The sequence below is a fragment of the Mastacembelus armatus genome, chromosome 3, assembly GCF_900324485.2.
Source record: "Mastacembelus armatus chromosome 3, fMasArm1.2, whole genome shotgun sequence".
In the NCBI taxonomy this organism is placed as follows: Eukaryota; Metazoa; Chordata; class Actinopteri; order Synbranchiformes; family Mastacembelidae; genus Mastacembelus; species Mastacembelus armatus.
In genome coordinates, this window is record NC_046635.1 from 21,054,500 (window position 1) to 21,074,403 (window position 19,904).

At 38.7% G+C, this 19,904-nt stretch overlaps 1 protein-coding gene across 1 annotated transcript; it reads right to left on the bottom strand.

The window, feature by feature from the left end:
- Positions 1 to 21: 21 nt before the first annotated feature.
- Positions 22 to 18,256, bottom strand: slc12a4 (solute carrier family 12 member 4). Its single transcript, XM_026293635.2, has 24 exons — positions 18,028 to 18,256; positions 10,475 to 10,566; positions 10,265 to 10,396; positions 9,770 to 9,916; positions 9,283 to 9,337; positions 8,830 to 8,960; positions 8,424 to 8,665; positions 7,833 to 8,047; positions 7,510 to 7,674; positions 7,280 to 7,378; positions 7,102 to 7,159; positions 6,804 to 6,978; positions 6,409 to 6,527; positions 6,176 to 6,274; positions 5,949 to 6,068; positions 5,642 to 5,746; positions 4,717 to 4,885; positions 3,835 to 4,030; positions 3,381 to 3,550; positions 2,976 to 3,107; positions 2,152 to 2,259; positions 1,828 to 2,015; positions 1,548 to 1,681; positions 22 to 1,441 (listed from the first exon to the last, which is right to left on the bottom strand). Exons 1-24 carry the CDS (start codon positions 18,161 to 18,163, stop codon positions 1,350 to 1,352), a joined length of 3,279 nt encoding a protein of 1,092 aa, XP_026149420.1. The 5' UTR covers positions 18,164 to 18,256; the 3' UTR covers positions 22 to 1,349.
- Positions 18,257 to 19,904: the final 1,648 nt, after the last annotated feature.

Sequence of the window (19,904 nt, forward strand, 5' to 3'; positions counted from 1 at the left end):
TCATGCTGTACTAAGGTGTGACTGTGTGACTGTTGCTCCTTGCAAGTAAAACTTCTATATAATCTTACCGAAGTTCGTCCTCTGAGTCTATTTGTTAAATAGAATTTACCTAACAGTTTCCAATTAGTTTTCAGTTCAGTTAGCAAAACAGTTTAGGATTCCTGTGACAGCTGTTTATTTGCACTGTTCTGAATTTAAAAAAAGTTTTCATAAGATATTATGAATGAATGAAGGATGACTACAGTTTGGATTTTGTGTTTGGGTAGTTATATCTGCCCACCTTGTCATGGGTTATTCCTTCCTTGTACACAATAAACACGTTTAATCTTGTAACAGAATTTCTTAGATTTCAGTCCTGGTTTATTTGGTGCCATCTATGATTACCATTTTTACAACAGTACTTGAGTAGCTATTTTGTCACAAATACAAAAGAGTAGCATCTGGTGTATATATGCACAGTTCAACCACAATAGGTTTTAGGAATGCATAGTTAGGCGATGTGAATCGAGGGCATGTACACCACTAACCACTAATGTATTCAGAATGTAAATACACTGAATTGCTATTGCAGAAAAATGCAGAATGAAAAATTGTGTTTGATTTCATGGAAATCTTAAGAATACTAACGTTAAATGAAGCCATCTTTTGCCTGCTGAGAAGCTTTTCTGTCTGTAAATAAAGTACAAACACAACAGTTTAACTGTCATTTATATAAAGTGTTTTATCAACAACACAAAACTATTAAAAAAATCATAACTTATATTTTAGAAACTTGCTTTGCGACCTCTAGTATCCATGGATTCTGTGCCCCATTATACTGCACAACTGATGTCAAACACCATATTTGATATCTACAGTTCACCTCAGTGGGGAAATGTTGAAAAAAATAAATAAATAAATAGAGATGTGCTTCCAAAATAATCAAACAGCTTCTTAGAAACTTTAACTCTCCTACCAACATGTGTACAGTACTACTTAGGATAGTTCTGTCTGTCAAATTGTAAAATATAAGTTTTGTTACCACATATAATGAGGTATTTGTCGCCTATAAAAAAGAAAATGCTTATCAAATGTTTTTTTGTTTAATAGTTACAAAAAGTATTGCTTTTCTAAGGGAGGAACGGCTTTCATTCTTAAAGGATGGCAAAGCTGTGAACATGCAGGATAGATATGTACAGTAATGTGTCTCAATATTTGACAAAAATACCTCTTGTACTTAAAAAGTCCATACTTCAGAAAAAGTGTCAAACTGATGGAACTGTATGGAAGCACAGTGGGTGCTGCTTTGCATCCAGAAGTGGAATGTATTCTGATGTAGCCAGGGCCCTTGTGTAGCAGCTCCTAACAGGTTATGAGTAGATAGTGATGACCTCCCGACCTCCACCTCTCACCAGCAGCACTCTTTCCAAGCCTTCAGTCAGCACCTCCAGAAACTCCATATCTAAGATGAAGGTTAAGGAGTCAAGCAAACAATTTATATGCATGTATACCTTAGTCCAAAATCTTCAAAAAGACCCCATTTGTTTTATCATTTTGGTAGAGGATACAATTCTCATCTCCATCTGTGTTTCGTGGTGGCCCAGGCATGTTAAGCAGCACTAATCGAGCATCATGCGACCTGTTGACAATGACTTCATTCAGCTTCACAGCTGTATGCATTCGCCGCACATTGGACTGATCCCTGGAGTGCAGCAAGGGGGAGAAACAAAGTGAAATGGATTTGTGCAAATAGGAAGCCTTTGGACTATTCGAAAAACAAGCTTTCACTGCGTCAAGCAGAGACACAAAAAGCGAAAAGTAAAATAAGAGGTTTAGAGCTCAACTCACGGTTTAAGGCTCATGAGTTCTCTAAAGTTCTCAGGTGCATTGTTTCTGTTCCTCCTCTCTGCCTCACACTTCTCTTTAGTCCATGTCATCTGAACCTGTTCTGAAGGAGCTTCAACCACTTCCTCCTCTTCATCTGAGTATAGACTTCCCATTCGCACTAAAGAGTGCCTGTCCTTAACCAGCTGGGCCTGTTGAGGCCCCAGGAATATCGTAAGACTTTGTTGTATGTAGTACTGTTTAGCAATTCATGTTGAGCAGGTTAAATGACTAAATAACAGTACAACAACATGAGTTACATAATCTGTGAAACACAGAAAGCTATACCTCTCTTTGTCTTTCTTCACTGGACAGCCTCATTTGCCTCAGCATCTGAGACCTCTGCTCCATCATTAACGTCCGCTCATAGGTGTAGGCTGAGATGTCACTGTCATGCTGAAAACAAGAAGAGAAAATAATTGAGAAATAACTTTAGTGGTTAGTGCCACTATAATACATTTGTCTTTATTAACATGGACACTGTGATGATAAAGTAAGGCTTTTGGCCCCAGTTGTCTTTGAAAAAAGCATATTTGTGAAACAAACAGCAAACTAGTTTGTGTACTGGCAGATTCTTGGTGAGAAATAAACACCTGTAATCCAAGTGTCTTTTCAGATTTTTATTATCAAATAAATGCTTATGCAAAGCACACTGATCAGTGGTCTGCATGCTAGAAGGTAGAGAGTAACCATGAGCACAGTTAGCATGCATGGTATATAGAAGATCAGATAAGTGCATCCCCACCTCTGTGCAAGAAATAAAAGTACAGTCACAGTATTTGTCTTTTGCAGTCCTAGCTGCTGAGAGAAACTGTGAGAAACTGCTCTGCCATCATGAACTGTTGCCAAGTTGTCAGAAAACAGGAAAGGCATTCTCACGGTACGGAAAACACTGAGTATAGACTAGAAAAAACACATTTGTAAAAGGAAAGGCACAGACAGAATATGTGTGAGTGATGATATCTATATGAGTGTGAGTGATGATATCTATATGAGTGACAATTTGTTGTGTTTTGGTTGCATTTTTTATTAGTTAATTTTCTAGAGTTTTTCTTTCTTAAGAAAGTGTTCACTTATAAGCACATTTGTAGTTGTGTAAGAGGCTTTCTTACCATCTCCACCACCTCCACCTCAGCCTCTATTCTCAGCTGATAAAGAAACGTGGCCAGGTCTTTCTTCATCTGGATACTGTTGTCATCCATTTGGGCTACAGTGAAGATGCGCATCTTGCATTTCCTCCACACCTATAATACAAATAATAAAACCATAAGGTACTATGATAAGTCAAATACTGTGTGCAATCCTGAATGGATGTTTTGCAGGAAATTTGTTTGGTTTTTTTGTGTGTATTTTCAGAATAAAATTTGACAATGGTGAAAATGTTTTAACCAACAATCTTAACACTTTGCATTGCCTGTATTTGAAAGATTCACATTTTACCATCATCATGTACTACTTTTAAAGTAGCTTGTAGGAATTACACAGTATAATACAGCAATAGTAGGTGTTTGTCTCACTTTGTGCTGTTTTAGCAGAAAAGGTAGCAGCATTAACATCCCTCCATCATGAACGATCCACCACACATCAATATTTCCATCTGTGAAGCGTTCATGGTTGCTTGGATAGAAGGAAACATTTTTAGGCACCATCAGGGCCAAGTGGGCAGCCGTGGTGCAGCGTACTGTGTCTGGTTAGAGATGAACACGTAGAAGATGACACAGTATTTTATTTTTAACTATACTGTTTAAATTGTTTTAGTTACTCTGGACATTTTGTACAAGCCAGACGATAATTAACACACAAAGTATTTCACCATCTTTCTCCAGTCCAGTTATTGTTATAACTACAAGTTCAGAATAGCAAGGTGCTTATTTAACACAAGTACATGTGCAGTCATTTTATCGAGGTGCTTAACTACAAATGTGGTTTGGACCTTTTTAATGTCATGTTATATTAACATGGCAGGCTTACTGATAAAAGTCTTCCAGGCTCGAGGGTCCTCACTCTGTCTCCAGCCGTATGGCCAGCCCATCACCACAGTGTTGTGCTTCATGCCTCCCAGACCACAAGATTGGATCAGATGGACAATGCCCTCCCGCACCTTTATTGCCACCACAACCTGGCAGAAACCCTTGACCCTTTCAATCTCCATCATATTCTTAATAGTCTGGTGGAAAAAAAGGTTGGGCAGACTGGATTTTAGTCCATGATTACAATAACACAGGTCGCCTGTACTTAAATAATCATGCACTTGTAATAATTAATAAGTAACTAAAACTTTATATGCTTTTGATACAACTGAGAAATCCAATTATAGTGCAATACTTAAATTTACATAATAAAAACCTGGATCGAAAAAAGATAATAGTTGAAATTAAATGAATACAGGTTTCACCTTCAGTGCCCCCCTGCAGAGCACAAGCTCTAATGATACCTCTTGATACATAATGCATGAATACTGGCTTATGTCAAAGTGAATTGTGAATGGGTGATTAATTCCTTCAGTTAAACAAGTTCAGTTAAACAAGAACAAACTCTGCTTCACTTGTTTAATTATTTATCCTAGACATCACATCATGATAAATGTTTCTGCACCAGTCCCATACTTTGTCTGAAATGGCTCATTGGAACCTTGTTGTGCTGCTTATCAACAAGCTGTTCCAAAGTGATTAAAGTGCTGTAAAATAGCTGCTAGGGAAGAAATGCAACCAAAATTTATTGTGAAGCATGTTTACACTTCATTGCACTTTGCAAATTTCAAAAGGTTTAACTAGTTGCAACTTAGTAAGTAGCACAGTAAAATAAGGGAGTTGTATAGAACATGCACAGCATGCATACCTTTCTAGTATTTACCTGTTCAGCTGCCTGCATTTCCCCATAGCTTTCCAGGAAGTTGCCGTGGATGACAGAGCCCACAATGGTGAGACCCTTTCCTGCTTTCAGCTGAGAGGCAAAGGTAAGCAGTCGAGGATATTTTACATGGAGGTCTTCGTCCAGCTTCAGCAGCACCAACAGCTGGGGTCTGGAGTGTAAGTCACAAGCAGATTAAGACCAAGGTCCAGTTCTAATGGGTGCTACTACTTTCATGAAAGTACTGAGAAAATAATAATAATTGTTATTATTATAATATACATGCTCATACTAATGTCCATTGGTGATATTGGTGACTGCTGTTTAAACATTTTGGTTACATATACAGTCACTGTTGCTTCTACAGTATATAAAAGGTCTCTGTTTTACCGTCTAAGAGATCCAAAGTACATGTCAAAAGAAAGTCATAAAAATATTGACATAACAGAATGTCAGCTAATCATCTAAAATCACATAAAATAACATCTACTACCAAACAGCAATGTTAACCCAGAGATATTTTTTCATTCCTTTTTGAGCAGTCTTGTTTACAGAATGATTCCATATACTTCCACATACATGATTCCACATACTTGCTAGATGTGTGTCAATATGAAAAATACCTGGAAGTAACTCTTTCTCAGCATATATACAGTATGTTGTATCGTGGCATTGTCGTTATTCTGGAGAAAGGTTTTATAGAAGAATCCTAAACATGTCAAATACTTCTCAGTGGTCTGAGGGTAACACTGTGAGATGAATGCTGCTCCTTTTTTATAGTACATCCTATACTACATTTGTCTCATAACAGAATGCAGTGACCTTGTGAACCACTTTCATCTCCCAACATTGTCATTTGGCTTCTCAGGAATCCAAGTGTCATGCTGAGTGTTTGTGAGGAAACACTGAGAGCACCTCTTATAGGTACCTCCAGTTCTTGGTGTGTGGGGGTCCAACCTCTAATCTTAGCAGGGCGTAGCGAGCAGCACTAAGGGACAGTCCTCTTATACCATCCCCCCACTCCTTCTCTGCTCTGTTTTGTTTATGTGAAAGAGACAAGACACAAAGATAAGAGAAGGCATTAGCTGTAAGTAGAAAGCCCATCATGTCCTCTTTGCAGGACATTCGGACACAAACAGACTGCAATCATGGCCAAATAGAGGCTAAAGTGGCATATCCATCACAGAGGATAAAAATGCATTGCAGGGTCTCAGGAGTTTAAACTCCAGACATACCCCTGGTACTCGATGTACTTGTAGATCATCCCAGCAATACCCATGGCCACTATAGCATAGTACCAGGAGGAGATGAACATCAGGGCCAGACACATACTCATGCCCAGAAAGGACAGTGCCCTGTGGGTGTGACAGATTCAGTGTCAAATTATGTTTTCGTATACCAAGAATAGTAAGATTGTTTATAACTATGAAAGTACAGTACAGAGAGATACACCAGTACTCACCAGTGGTAATATTTAAACCTTGGCCTCCAGTTTGGTGTGCGTAAAAGAGTCTGAACTGCACAGGCTAAGTTGACAAATAGATAGCACATCAAGAAGAACCTGTTGAATGGGGACAGCATATAACAAAATAATTAATATGAGAATTTTGTACTTATTTGAAGTAGATATGATCATATTCAGTAAAGACATTTATCAGTGGTGTAAATTTGCCTTAACCAGACATGTGAGCTCACATGGAAAGGATAGGAGCCACCAAATCCAGTGAGGCAATAAGGATGCCCAGCTCAGCTATAAGACCAGTCAGTAGCAGTGCCCATGTGGGCTCTCCATTGGTCTTGCCGTGACCAAATACCTACAAAAAAAAAAAAAAACTTCAGTAGCAATGCAAATCATTTCCTGTTTGTATTGTAAATATTTCCAAGGCAAAATATTTCTGGTGATTTGGAGATTTTCCTGAATATTCACATTATCATATGTTTTGGGAATAAGAATTTGGGTATGGGATAACTGTTATGTCTGACTGTATGTTGTCCAGTCTGCGGGAGCTATTTCTGTTTTGCAGCACCTTTTTAGGTACACTTTTTAGAAAGTGAACACAATGTTCCATAAACAGTGTGTATTGTCCCACCCTGAGGAAAGGAATGATGTTATCCTTGGCAATAGCCTGCAGAAGTCTGGGAGCCCCAGTGAGAGACTGCAGGCCTGCCCCAACTGTAGAGAAGAAGGAGCCAATGACAATAACCCAAGGAGATGGCCAGGACAGAGTCCCCACAACCAGGTTTTTTTTAACGGCATCCCCAAACCTGCAAGCACATGACCAAGTCTTCTGATATAAATATATATATTTTTGTCAATTTTAAATTGATTTTTTTAGTTTTCATTGTTGATTATTGTAGTAACTTCCAGTAGGAAACAAATGAACTTACTTATCCCTAAGGACTACTCCTTCAATGCAGGATCCAAACAAGACTACAGAACTTAAATCTGAATTTGAGAGGTCAAGGAGCTGAAGGTGGAGCTAAATATCAACCAAACAAATCTGTATCAAACGTGCCTTCCTGAGGCTATGAGTCTTACTCTGTCTAGTCAGAAAAATAAGGATACAGACAAGAGAGGTAGTAGTAATAGCTAAAATAGTCCCCACAGGGATGGACTTCTGAGCATCCCGAAGATCACCGGATCTGTTGGAGCCTGCCATAATACCTTTAAGAAAGTAAAGACACTAGATAAAGACAAATGAAAGGTTCAAACTGTATAAGTATGCCCCCTACTCATATTATAGGCTATAAATAACTATTTTGCAATAGTTCAACCATGCATATATAATATTATACCTGTCGCAGATGGGAAGAAGATCCCCACCAAAAGTGTGAATGATGTAGCTATGTCTGCTGACACATACATGCCAAAATTCTCTATAGCACTATGTGTACCCACTGATGGCAGTCCCACTTTTTCTAAGATCTCTCCTTTCTGCAGGTAATTGCCCCACATATTTTCTAAAAAAACAAACAAACAAACAGATAATTAGAGCATTGGAAACAAATATGAGAAGAGATTAACACATATGTATGTGTGTGTGTGTGTGTGTCTACTTGGAACATTTAAAAGGTTGTGATCTTTATAATCACTCCTAAACATTTAATAGTCAATTTACCTCTAATTATCCCACTGCTCAGTCCAGGGATGCCCTGTATCTCTGTCACATTGTTCTGGATGAAGAAATCATCACACTGAGAGCTGCTCATGTTTCCCGCCAGACAGAATCTGTCCCACAGCTGACTGGGCACTGTGATATTGCCCTTTATCACAGTCTTGGCACATACATCAAAGCGATCTCTCACCAACGTCCTATTGCCCAACATGCAGATACTACAACAACAACAAAGAAAAAATTCCATCAAATTATTTCCATCATCAACACCATCATTATTATCCTCTTCATCATAAGCAAAAGTTAATTCAGCAGAAAATGCCAGCTAAATCCATAGCAATACAATACAAGGTATAACAACAAGATCACATTAATACAGAAACATTATTTTCCATACTGAATAAGAGGAAGAAGAAGAAGAAGTACTTTATTAATCCCCAAGGGGAAATTCAGTAAACATAAACATTTCAAAATCAACACTCTCAACTCATCAAAACCACTAAAGCCATGTATTAGGCCTCTATAATTTACTAATTTATGTTAAGACACATTTTTATTCTAGGAAACAATTTCTACACATTTCTAAACACTTACGGGAAATCCGGTGGATGAGTTATGGATTTGATTGCCCCTGCATAGATGGAGACAATTGAGATAATGACGCAGGCCAGAAAAAGGGAGGCCAGCTTGTTGACATATTTGACTCCTACGAAAACCACTACAGCCATCAGGCTGAGACAGATAGAACCATAGACTCTCATATTGTTCAGCATTGCACTGTCACTCCCAAGCATGTCTGTGGTGTGGAAAATGGCTGCCTGAGGGACCAGATATGTCTAAAGAGGAAACAATTGCAGCAGAATAGTTATTGCATATTGAGTATGTGTAAAATGCACGTAATAGCTGACATGTTAATACAGAACAGCGTTTTTGGAATCACACTTCAACATTCAAATGTAAGATGGAATATAGCTGCATATTCATATTTTAACAAACTGACCAAGAATATTTCAATGGCACCGAGTATGTACATGGCAGAAGCAAATGTAGTGCCCAAGTAGAAGCACAACCCCACTGCTCCTCCAAACTCAGGACCAAGGGAGCGTGATATCATGAAGTATGCTCCTCCAGCTAGAAAAGACAAAGCAAACACTCAGAAAGCTACTGGTAATCTTCCAATTTTTTCCATCCTGCAGTGGACACAACAGTGAATTTCTGCTGCCCCCAAGTGGAAGATAAATGCAATTTCTACATCTTTTCAGAACAATCAGAAGATATCAAGGTCCAGAAAGAAAATCAGTTGTGTGTTGCTACACTACCCATTCAGTTCTGGACTATTTTTTAAGATTTGGCAACAATAGGCTACAATTGCATTTAACACAGATGTGGAATTAACATATGATAAGGGACTTTTGCAGTGAATAGAACGGGATAATGGAATCCCTAGTCTTACCGGGAACAACACCATTGGTAGCAATGGCACTCATTGATATGGCTGTTAGCATTGTCTGCAAAATAGGAAATAGTATAGTAAATATGAATACATACAGCAACACAGGGGTGAAAAAGAAATTGCACAAAGGAAGTAAATAAAAATACAATTAAAATAGTGCAAAACTAAACAAAGGTAAAAAAAAACAAACAATCTATGCATTGATATAATATATAGAACACCAGCATGCAAGTAAACAATATACTGTTTATACAGAACATAATTGTGCATATTTAACAGTATTTGTTATGTAAGCCTTAGATAATGGAAGTACACTGAGTAAAAACACTAATCAAGTGACATTCTTTACCTAAGATAAATGCTCTAGCTTATGCAACTATGTGGATATTATTGACTGATTTGGCCATAACAGCTGGCTCATGCCCCACATTGTGGGGCCAGCAAACTAGTGTCTGTGTGTGTGTACAGCATGTGTGTGAATACTAACGCATGAGCAGCACATGAGGACAATCAGGAGAGACTGTATGATGCCAGCCATCCCAACAATCCATGTCAGTCGGAGAAAAAGAATGACACCAAAGATATTCTGGAGACACGGTAAGTAGACTCCCATCAGAGTGCCCATGTTGGGAGACTGATGGAGCGTGATAGGGAGAGAAGGACAGAGGTCAAAAAGAGAGGGGAGAGCATTGAACATGGCATTTCTGAAACAAGTGTATTGATTCTTAGTATTGAGCGATGTACTTTTTAAAGGTCATTCAATCATGTTATCAGCTCTTTGCATGTACCCAGGTCTTACACAGGCACAGGCTGACTGCAGAGTATGCAGAGTCAATCAGTCAACAAGTTTTAATACAAAACTAGAACTTGGATAGCAAGGCAGCAAGGCAGGCAGAGGTGAAGGATCATGTTACTAAAAATTATGTGTACACATGGTAAACAGTGTGCCATAGTGTTCCTCTGCTGTTCCCTCACTCCTAACCTTTGGGGTCTTCCGACGTGAGGCCACAGCACTCTCCTCCTCCTCATGCTCCTTGGCTCCCTGGGAGATGTTTGTGTAGTTGACCAAACGGCTGAGCAGAGAGGAAACTTTTGGCCGGATGTCCAGCTCTTCCTGGACAAGAAAGAGGAAAAAAGTTAAATCTATGGACCTAAAATCTAACAGAAATCTTAATAAGTAAAAATACCAGACCTCAAACAAAGCAAGGTTCTTGTCATAGAAATCATTGTTCTTGCTAGCAGAATCGGCAAGAAATGGGCTATCTTCTTTATGATTCCCATGACCTGTTGGAGAGAGGGGAAAATGACTTAAAGTTAACTATTAAAGTCATATCTGAGGCATCATCACTCACACCAGTGTGCTTTACTGATGTGATAGAGACATGTATTGTAAAAACCTGCACGGCATATAGTATCCAAAGGCATCAGTGTTGATTCAGAGGCTTAACATAACAGAAAAAATAAACATTTTAGTGAAAGCAATACTTACATATAGCTCATAGATGCTATTAAAAATCCAGTCAAAGATACAGACAGTACAGTTCAATTTTTTGAATTGAAAATCTATAAATGTATACTTATATGTATATTGTATGTATATATATGAGTTAAATTTATATAAACTATGGACCTGTGATCATTTGACTATAACAATCCATTTCCATCCACAATCACCTTGGTTCTAACACATCTGGTACTTGGTAAAAAAGTGCCTTAAAATAAAATAAATAGTGGGAAATTTGCTGAAAACAAACTATTTGTAGTAACACTAGACTGGCAATGTCTGGCATTACTGAGATAAAATCTCCCCTTGGAAAAATACAGCTTTTCACCACTGCCTGTGCACCAATTAATAACACAAAGTAGACAAAAAATGTAATCTCCCATACCAATTAATTTTTTTATAGCAGTCATTTTCAATATTTAGCCAGCTTTAAATTGTCTATCTTAATATAATCACCATGCAGCTTTAGAAACACAAATCATGCAGTGAAGCTGCAGTGAAGGCAGCAGATACTGAGCAAAATCCAGGTGATAAACAGGCATATAATTAGATTTTACTCCCATTAACTTCTGCTTTTGAACAAAAGAATCAAGCAGAGATGAGCATGGCCCCTGGGGCAATTACTGCACAAAGTAGCACTGCAAACTTTATCACACACACATTCACACTCCTGGGCATGCACACATTACCTCGAAATTACCTAACCTTGGGTTATTAGAGCATGTAAACTTGAACAGCATCATCTCAAAAGCCAAATTAACCCTGCAACACAAATTCTGCCAGACAGTCTTACCAAGTGCATGAAATAGAAAAAGGATTCTTGACTTTGTTGAAGCTACATCACATATGAATTGGTTGAGCTTCAGTGCTGGTCCTCACTCACCTGTGTTCTGTGTCCCACTGCCACTACTGTCACTGCGGGTTAGCATAGTTATGCACTGCGTGCAGTCTGCAACAGAGCACTCTGTGCAGTGCTTTAGCTAAGGGAATTGTCGATTACTACCCAGGATACCCGGTCACCCAGTGTGAACACTCAGTCTGAGGCCTGATCTAGCACATGGTGCACAGTGAGTGGGGTGAGAGATGTACAAGGGAGGATCCAATACTAATTCACTCACACACATTCACAGACACACATGTGCACCATGTCTGATTATGGGGATAAAAGAGGCCTGGGTTGGATTGAAGAAGTGTAATATAATATAATCTGGACATATCATAAGTCATCTTCAACACCATTCTTACAATGAGGCAAAACAACACTAACTTGTATGTGACATCATGATGTTTTATTTTTCTCTAAATGCTCAGCTGACAACTAAAAACATTGTTAAAATTGTCCTCTAGCATTATTTTCCTATAAGATGCATAGGACAATGCACAACACCTAAATCTGAGGAAACAATGAAAGGAAATCACTGCAAATACGAGAACTGTTTCTCAGTTAGTGCCACCCCAAACTGCTCTACATGACTGTCCTAATGTTAAAACCAAACCTAGTCCATCTTCCACCTTGTTCCATTTTTTGACAGGCCAAATAAAACTCACTTTAACAATGGGCTGAGGAGACAGTGGGGGGCTCTAGTTAATAACCTCACATTAAATGTCTTATTAAAAAAAAATAAGATTAACTGGCCTGTTATGAAGGCACACAAGAGTCTTGCTGTGAGCACAGAACAGCTTTACAGCAGCGTGTACTGACATGTCACCTGTGTCTGCACCAAAACAACCACAGTCAGAGGATGAAAAAAAAAATTTGCAAAATGGTGTCTCCAATAAGAAAACATATGCAGGAGTGTAAATGACTTATCTTCTACTAACATCACCTGTACCAGTATGTGGAAACAAGCATGTGCCATAGTGTATATTATATCTCATAATTTTAGTATCACCAGCCAACACAGGTTTTGTTTATGTTTCTCAGTAGGTAAGTCGGAGTTTAAGTTATTTATAAGGTTTGAGTTATTTATAAATGTTATATGACATAAAAATTTTGGCAACAGGCCCTATGTACTGTCAAGGCCTCTACCATAACAAATAAACTTTCATGGGTCTGGGTGCAAGGTATTTATCATAACCCCAGTCAAACACAACACACAGCAGCAAAAGTCCAAAGCAGATAGTTTAATTGACTGTCTTTGTGTAAATTGTGTCAGGCTATAATTTATTGTGTATTCAGACCTAGATCAATCCCCAGAGGAGATTCTAGGTTGTCAAGTCTAGGCTGTCAAAGTGCCTGATTTTTTAAACAGAAACTAACTTCTCAGGACAAATCTGCAAAGAGAAAATCAATATGACTTATTATTTCTTATAGGTGCAACAAACAACCAGAAAGCAACTCCTGAAAAACATCTTTAAGACAAACAAGTCATTACTAAGATGGCACAGTGTAGTGAGATACATAGAGCACTGAAGACATTTTCCTCCAAATATATTAAGTCTTTTCACAGCCACCAAAGTACAGTAAAGAAAGAAACTTTACAATACTGTGTCTGCAATTTTTAAAGCTGATTAGACATGGAAAACAATATTGCTGTCCATTAGCTTCTTAACATTTGAAAAAGCCTCTTTGCTAAACTTCCTCTTTAATAACCATTTAAGACTCAGCACTAAGAGGCAAAGAAGTCGTACAGCTTAACCCATTCAACTTTGTGCAATTAGCTGCCAAGAATGTTGGACAGATTATGACTGCATTAAAGCAGTGGGTGTGTGTGCAAAAAAATAAAGAGAGAAAATAAAAACTACAAGTGCATACAATATGTGGTGCTTGTTTGGCCTTGCTTGCTTGCGTTTAAACAGTGCACATCTATACTGACTATATCACTGGGTTGGGAAAGCAATACAATTGAAGCATGGCAGCAGCTAAGATAGTTAAAAGGTTAACTTGCTCTTTATTGTCCAATATATTCAGGTCATTATATGAATCTGGCTCTGTAAAACTTCCCAGCGTCTGATTGTCAGAGTCACTATGACCCCTGGTCCAACTCAACCGTAAAACATCATTACCATTGCATGCAATGATGGGCTGTGGAAAATCTGAAAGTTAAGTTCATAATATGGTTTTCCACTGTGGAGGCACAATACTACAAGTTGGTCTTGGCATTTGTTATAATTACATGTGATAGTATTGAACTTGGGCATGCTACTGTATGTGCAATGTGGCAAATTACAGAGGTTCCCTGAATATACAGGCATATGGTAATATGCTACTGGTAAATGTTTGGTCATGACATGACATGTCTGGCATATTTTTAAAGCAAATTTTCCTTTGCAAAATTTTTTTATTAGAAAAGGGACATGTTTCCTCTTATTTTTCTCTGCTTTCTAGCCTTTGGCAAAGAATGTAATTCTGTTACGACAATAGGCCAATGTTAGCTGTAATGGCTGTGTTTCATGTGGAGCGGCATCTGAACAGAAGACAGGAACGTTAACCTGCTGAGCCATACGGCAAAACATATTAGCTTTGATGTGTGCTAATGATGAGAAAAGGACAGCAGCTCAGTCTCATTACCTCAGGGGGTAAATGTGGGTGGGGAGAGGTGCGTGTATCGTACAACAGACTTTCAAAAAAACACAAATTAACTAAATGGGGATATCAGTGAATGTAGAATGACTAACCCAACCCAAAGTGCAGTATGTGCAGGAGGATGGTGCATCTATCTGCAGTGCCTTTGCAAAAAAAAAAAAAAGAAGTTTTGTGCACTTAATGAAGTTTCAAGCTTAACTACTGAAGGTAAGAGGACCTTCATCAAAAAGGTTACAATAATAAACAGTTGTGTAATGGTCACGGATTAAACATAAAACTAACACACACATTGTCTTCTTGCTCTTCCTCTTTTCTTCTTGCTAGAATCAAATAGCAGTCTTTTACTTTGCTTGTGTCATAATTACTATGGCCATTAGAGGTCAGCTAAACACATAAATGAAGCAAATGCGTTCAATTGGTATTCCTAGAGCTGAAGGCCTCTTTTGTCACTTTGATGTAAATAAGCACATATAACACAGAGGGCAAATGAAGTAAGAAAACTGCATCATGGGAAATACGTGATGAATAATTTAATTAAAGCATAAGTTTTATCATTTTCTGTAAATATAGTTGTTACGGGTTGTGTCTAAGTGTTGGCTGGTGTTACTCATGTTGTGGGGACATATATCTGTTTACACAGGAACATTTTCTAACACTGTCATCAGCTCCAGCATTTATGTACACAACAATGTGTTTATCTCTCATGGGATATCTTAGTAGTATGCCAGAAAGTATAATAAGGTTGGTGACCCTGTCCTTCTGCATTAGAGAGGAACACACAGCAGCTTAAGGCAAAACATCCACTCATTACATCAAGCCCTTAGGACCTCTTTAGTTTTAGGTTCATTTAAATAAAAGACAAACATGCTGCATTTTATAAATAGCTTATATAATCTTCCAGGGCTATTGGAACACCTCCTCTATTTTTCTCTAATAACAATAAAAAAGAATCAGCTTAAAGTGTTAATATTAACAGAATAATTTGAAAAAGTTCTTCCTTATAGAAGATATCTCAAAGAAAATTATCACCCATGCAATTCCTCTTAGTTCTACGAAGCTTTAGTTTCATGACCAGCAACCTTATCTGTTCTCACCAACATTGTTCCCGGCCACAGCAAGAAGTTATATTCAGTTCTGATAAACCTAATGTATGTTACCAGCCCAGCATCAAACAGTACACAAACCTCACCAGCAATTAGTAAACAAAGTAGAGCATTTACAGGCTTAAGACCAAGTCTTTCTTCAGAGCTGGTGGTCACCAAAACAGAAGGTGAATGTTGGCTGAATACTTATGTTGTCTGTTAGATGGATATAAAATCAGCTTAATTAAAATGTATATCAGTGTTGTGGTAACAGCACAGATTGCAGCTTTCCCCACTGCACTCAACTGGCCAGCTGAACTTCAGTTATTGAGAATCAACTATTGGTTGTCAATAATAACGTTTCACCTATTTCACCTACCAGCAAATATGCAAACTAACTAAGAAATCTTAATGATCAGTCCATACAGTGGGATAAATGCAATTATAAATACATTTATAGGTAAAAGAAATGTTATGTGTATGTAAAGTATTACATTAACAGTAATCACTAACATGATTTAGTTCATACGATAACCTGCCTTCTTCATACTAATATTCATACTTGTGCAAATCTCTACTTGTGTTGGCAAAGTGCACTTCAGCAGGTAAAAAAACACTGCCTCTTTCAACCACAATTTTAAATAAAACCATAGGGTTTTAACTACGGTATATGGGTTGGGATGCTACAATACACAATTCATGCACAAGAAATAAAAATAACTAATGCAGACACATAGAAGATGAATGAGGAAAAGCTGCTGTTTACCACATTTCCACAAATGTCAGTTTCTTTAATTGATGCTTTCTGATGTAAAAAAACAACAACTATCTTCATTCCTTAACAAAGCAAAACAGAATTAAAATATTAAAATATGATTAAAAATTAAAATATAATCATTTCCTTCTGACTTTGACAAACAATAAAATGAGGCAAAGTTTAACCACCAGGTAGAAGGATAAGGTTAATAAAACTTCTGTTTAACACATATACTGTGCTTTCACCAGAAAGCAAATACAACAGTAACACACTTTTTTGAAGCCTGAAAGCTACTTTAGAGCAATTGTTCAGGAGTACAGCACATTTACAAGACCAGTCCGGTCCTGTGCTGTGCTGAACAGAGCTGAGTTCACAGCCTGAAACAGACTCTGCACTATATCACTTCCTCCATGCTGCAGACTCACACTGTGCCCGAGACCTACCAAACCCACACCCACCACTCCCATTGTGAAATCATCCAGCACATGCAGCTGCTTTTAGATTGTTTTGCTATGATGACTTATGTCCAACACAAGCCCTTTCCTGCTTTAATATGCCATATACTGTATTGCTTCTCCCTCGCTTCTCCATCATAGTAATCCTACCCAGCTGATCGCTAAATTTAATGGTTTTTGTTGTTCTTTGGCTTCAGGAAGTTCTCCCCGGGTGATATAGAGAAAATAATGACAGCGAGAAGTAAAAAAAAAGAGACAGCTACAGGCTTATGTTATACTCTAAGAACTGAGAATCTTCACAGACACACTAAGAAGTCAAAAGAGTTATTTCTAGACATCTGCTTTTTCCTTTCGTCATCTGAACCTTTTATAGGCACATGGTAGAATATTCTGATTAGACCAGATATGTGCAATGGCATCTCTAGTGTGTCAATGTGCATTTCTTGTTCAAGACTGCTATTTGGTTCTAAATGCTGACTTTCTGTGCATTCCATTCATTTTTGTTATGCTTCACATATCAGTCCACTTGAACCCTTTGGCGCAGAGAAATCATAGAGTCAGGATTGACATTCACTGCCCAGCCCAACCTTCTGGGTCCTTGTTTAAGCCTGGATGCTTCATTTGAAGGCCACGCCCATGTGTCTTTTATTAAAAACAACCCCAGTTGGTTCGCTGTGTCAGCCCACACAAATCAGCGCTGCTGTCACATAATCCTGCCCAGCGGCTCCAAACTCCTCGCCCCCCTGTCCTTGTCTCTCCTCTGTCCTCTCATCCTGGTCTGGAAGCAACCACAGCCTTTCCTTCTATGTTGATACAGTGAGGAATGAGTGAGCGACAGTGAAAGCTGAGGCAGAGAAGTGAAGCGGGAGAAATCTGCTCCTGTGTTGTTGAGCGGCCAATCTTGGTGAAGGGAAATCCTCCGCTGGCACAAAGAGAGCTCCATCTTTTGTGTGTGGAAGCACTTGAGGCCTTTTTTTGTTAAAGCAGTACAGCAACCCCCCCCCTCGACACAACCCCCCCCCCATTGTACCCCCCCCCCCCCAGTTCTCACCCCTTTCATTGTTTCCCTTTGTTACTCATATGTGCCCAAGTTTATTTTAAAGGCTTCCACAGTCGGATAAAAAAAACAAAAAACACCTCCTATATGATAAATTAAGTGTCTCTTCTACTTTACCTAAAGTGGGCTGTTAAAAAAAAGACCTGCCTGCCATAAGGAAACTTTCTGGCCCTGGAGAATTGCCATGGTAACCATACAACCAGCTGATCAAAAGGCTCTCAGGACAAATCAAAGCCCCTGATCACGCTGTGGTGAGACCAATTCATGAAGCATCAGTTTTAGTACGCACTTTTTCAACTATGAAACATCCAATTTAGTCACTTTGTGTCCAAGCAAAGACCTGAGTAAAAGTTATGAGACTTACCATCAGAACTGACAGTATCTTGATGATCATGGTAGCCCTGTCCAGTGTCCCTGTAATCAACCCAGTTAATTCCTTCTAGACTGTCATAGCTGGATTGAGCTTGGTCCTGAACCGGTACCACTGTGAAATGAGGCATTTTTTCAGAACTCTTCTCTGTGTTCCCAGCTCAGACTCAACACAGGAGGCTAGCTGATAGCTGTTAGCTAGCTGCAGTCCAACTCCCACTAATGGCAACTACATTCCACTACACTGCGCTCACTTCCTCTGGAGCATATTATCATATTCCCCGCCCACAGCCCAGCCCCTCCTGGGATTTTTTTTTTTTTGTATGATCATAAAGGGTATGAAGGTCTCAAGGATTTTGAAAGACTCTCACAACCACCAAGGAGGAGCGCAGTGACCTGTGGGGCTCGGCTCGGATCTGTCCCTGAGTCATGCAGAGTGACAGGGTGAGAGAGTGTAGGGTGATCCCCATGTGCTGTCTGTGTCATACCAGCAGCCAACAGAGGGAACCTTCTGTTCAAGGTTTAGACAGACATGCCTCTGTGTATGTGGGTCTTTCCCAAAACTCCCAGACAGCAACGTGGCAGAAAAAAAAAAAAAAAAATCAAACTACTGTGGTGAAGAGAGAGAGAAAGAAGAAGAACGTTAGAGAGAGAGAGAGAGAGAGAAGGGTCATTAGGGGTCATTAACTGACAATAAATGAATGTTAAGTAAAAATATATATATATATATTGGAATGAACTGTGGGTTGTCTGTATCTGTTTTAACTATGAGAAAAAGGCTCAGTAGTGAATTAGGGTAAAATAACTAATAGAGGGTTAAGTTTACTCTACTCTTCCCAAGAATAGTAGCCAGTCTTAAACCATAAAAGCAGCAGATCAAAGACTCTCCAGTAAGGCTGTTATTAGAGGTCCTGTTGCAGGTCTGTGCTGCTGCTGTGTTTGGATTGCAGAGGCGTTGTAAATTGTTAGTGTGGCCTGGATGTTTGTTTTTTTTTTCTAACTGTATTATTTGACAATTGTGCATATAAAAAAGAACTTTTGCACATTAAGATTTGTATAGGCCTACTCTTAGCTTTCGTTCATAGACCTTCTTCAGGCATACAGAGCAAACCAAGAAGTAACGAAGAGAAAATGAATCATTTAGATGTTTAGACAATCCAGACAATGTCTATAAAACATTGACTCCAAACCTTACAGTTAGGGTAACGTATAATCTCACACTAAATTCTAGTAACCTAAAAAACCTTTGATCGGTAAAAAATGAAGACAATTATTCATAGAACCACTCACTGTCTGACAAACTGTGGCTACTATGTAATAAAAAAGCACTTCTGCTCTTTTCTGACTAAATTGCTGACATAGCAAAAACCCTACAAACTGCCATCAACCATATAAGGTCTATTTCTAGACCGACTAACTCATACATTGCTGTGTACAACAGAGGGTCAGTGAGCAGCTGGCATGATACACTCTCTTTTTCCCCCCGCAATTACTCAGTCTTGTGTAAAGACATGTTAGCAGGAGGGGCAAGTTCTCGGAAACATGAGGCCCACAAGGATCAGCTTGTTTACAGCAGAAGAAGAGACCTGAGCATCTGGAAGTAAAGGTACTGTTAGAAGAGAAAGTACTATGATATGGTCTGCTCACATTGATCCTGGTGCTATCACTACTGAGCCTACTGTGTTTGGTGTGGTGAGAGGTTATCTTCCTTTGCCTGACTGAAAAAGCAATAAAATAATTGATTGGCTGAAGTCAAACATGGCATACAGATAAGTTAGCAAATTGTTTCCCAATGCACATAAAAAAATATTTACTATCAAGTTTGCCTGCACATCAGGGGTAACTTGTGAATACAATAAACTGCTATGAAAT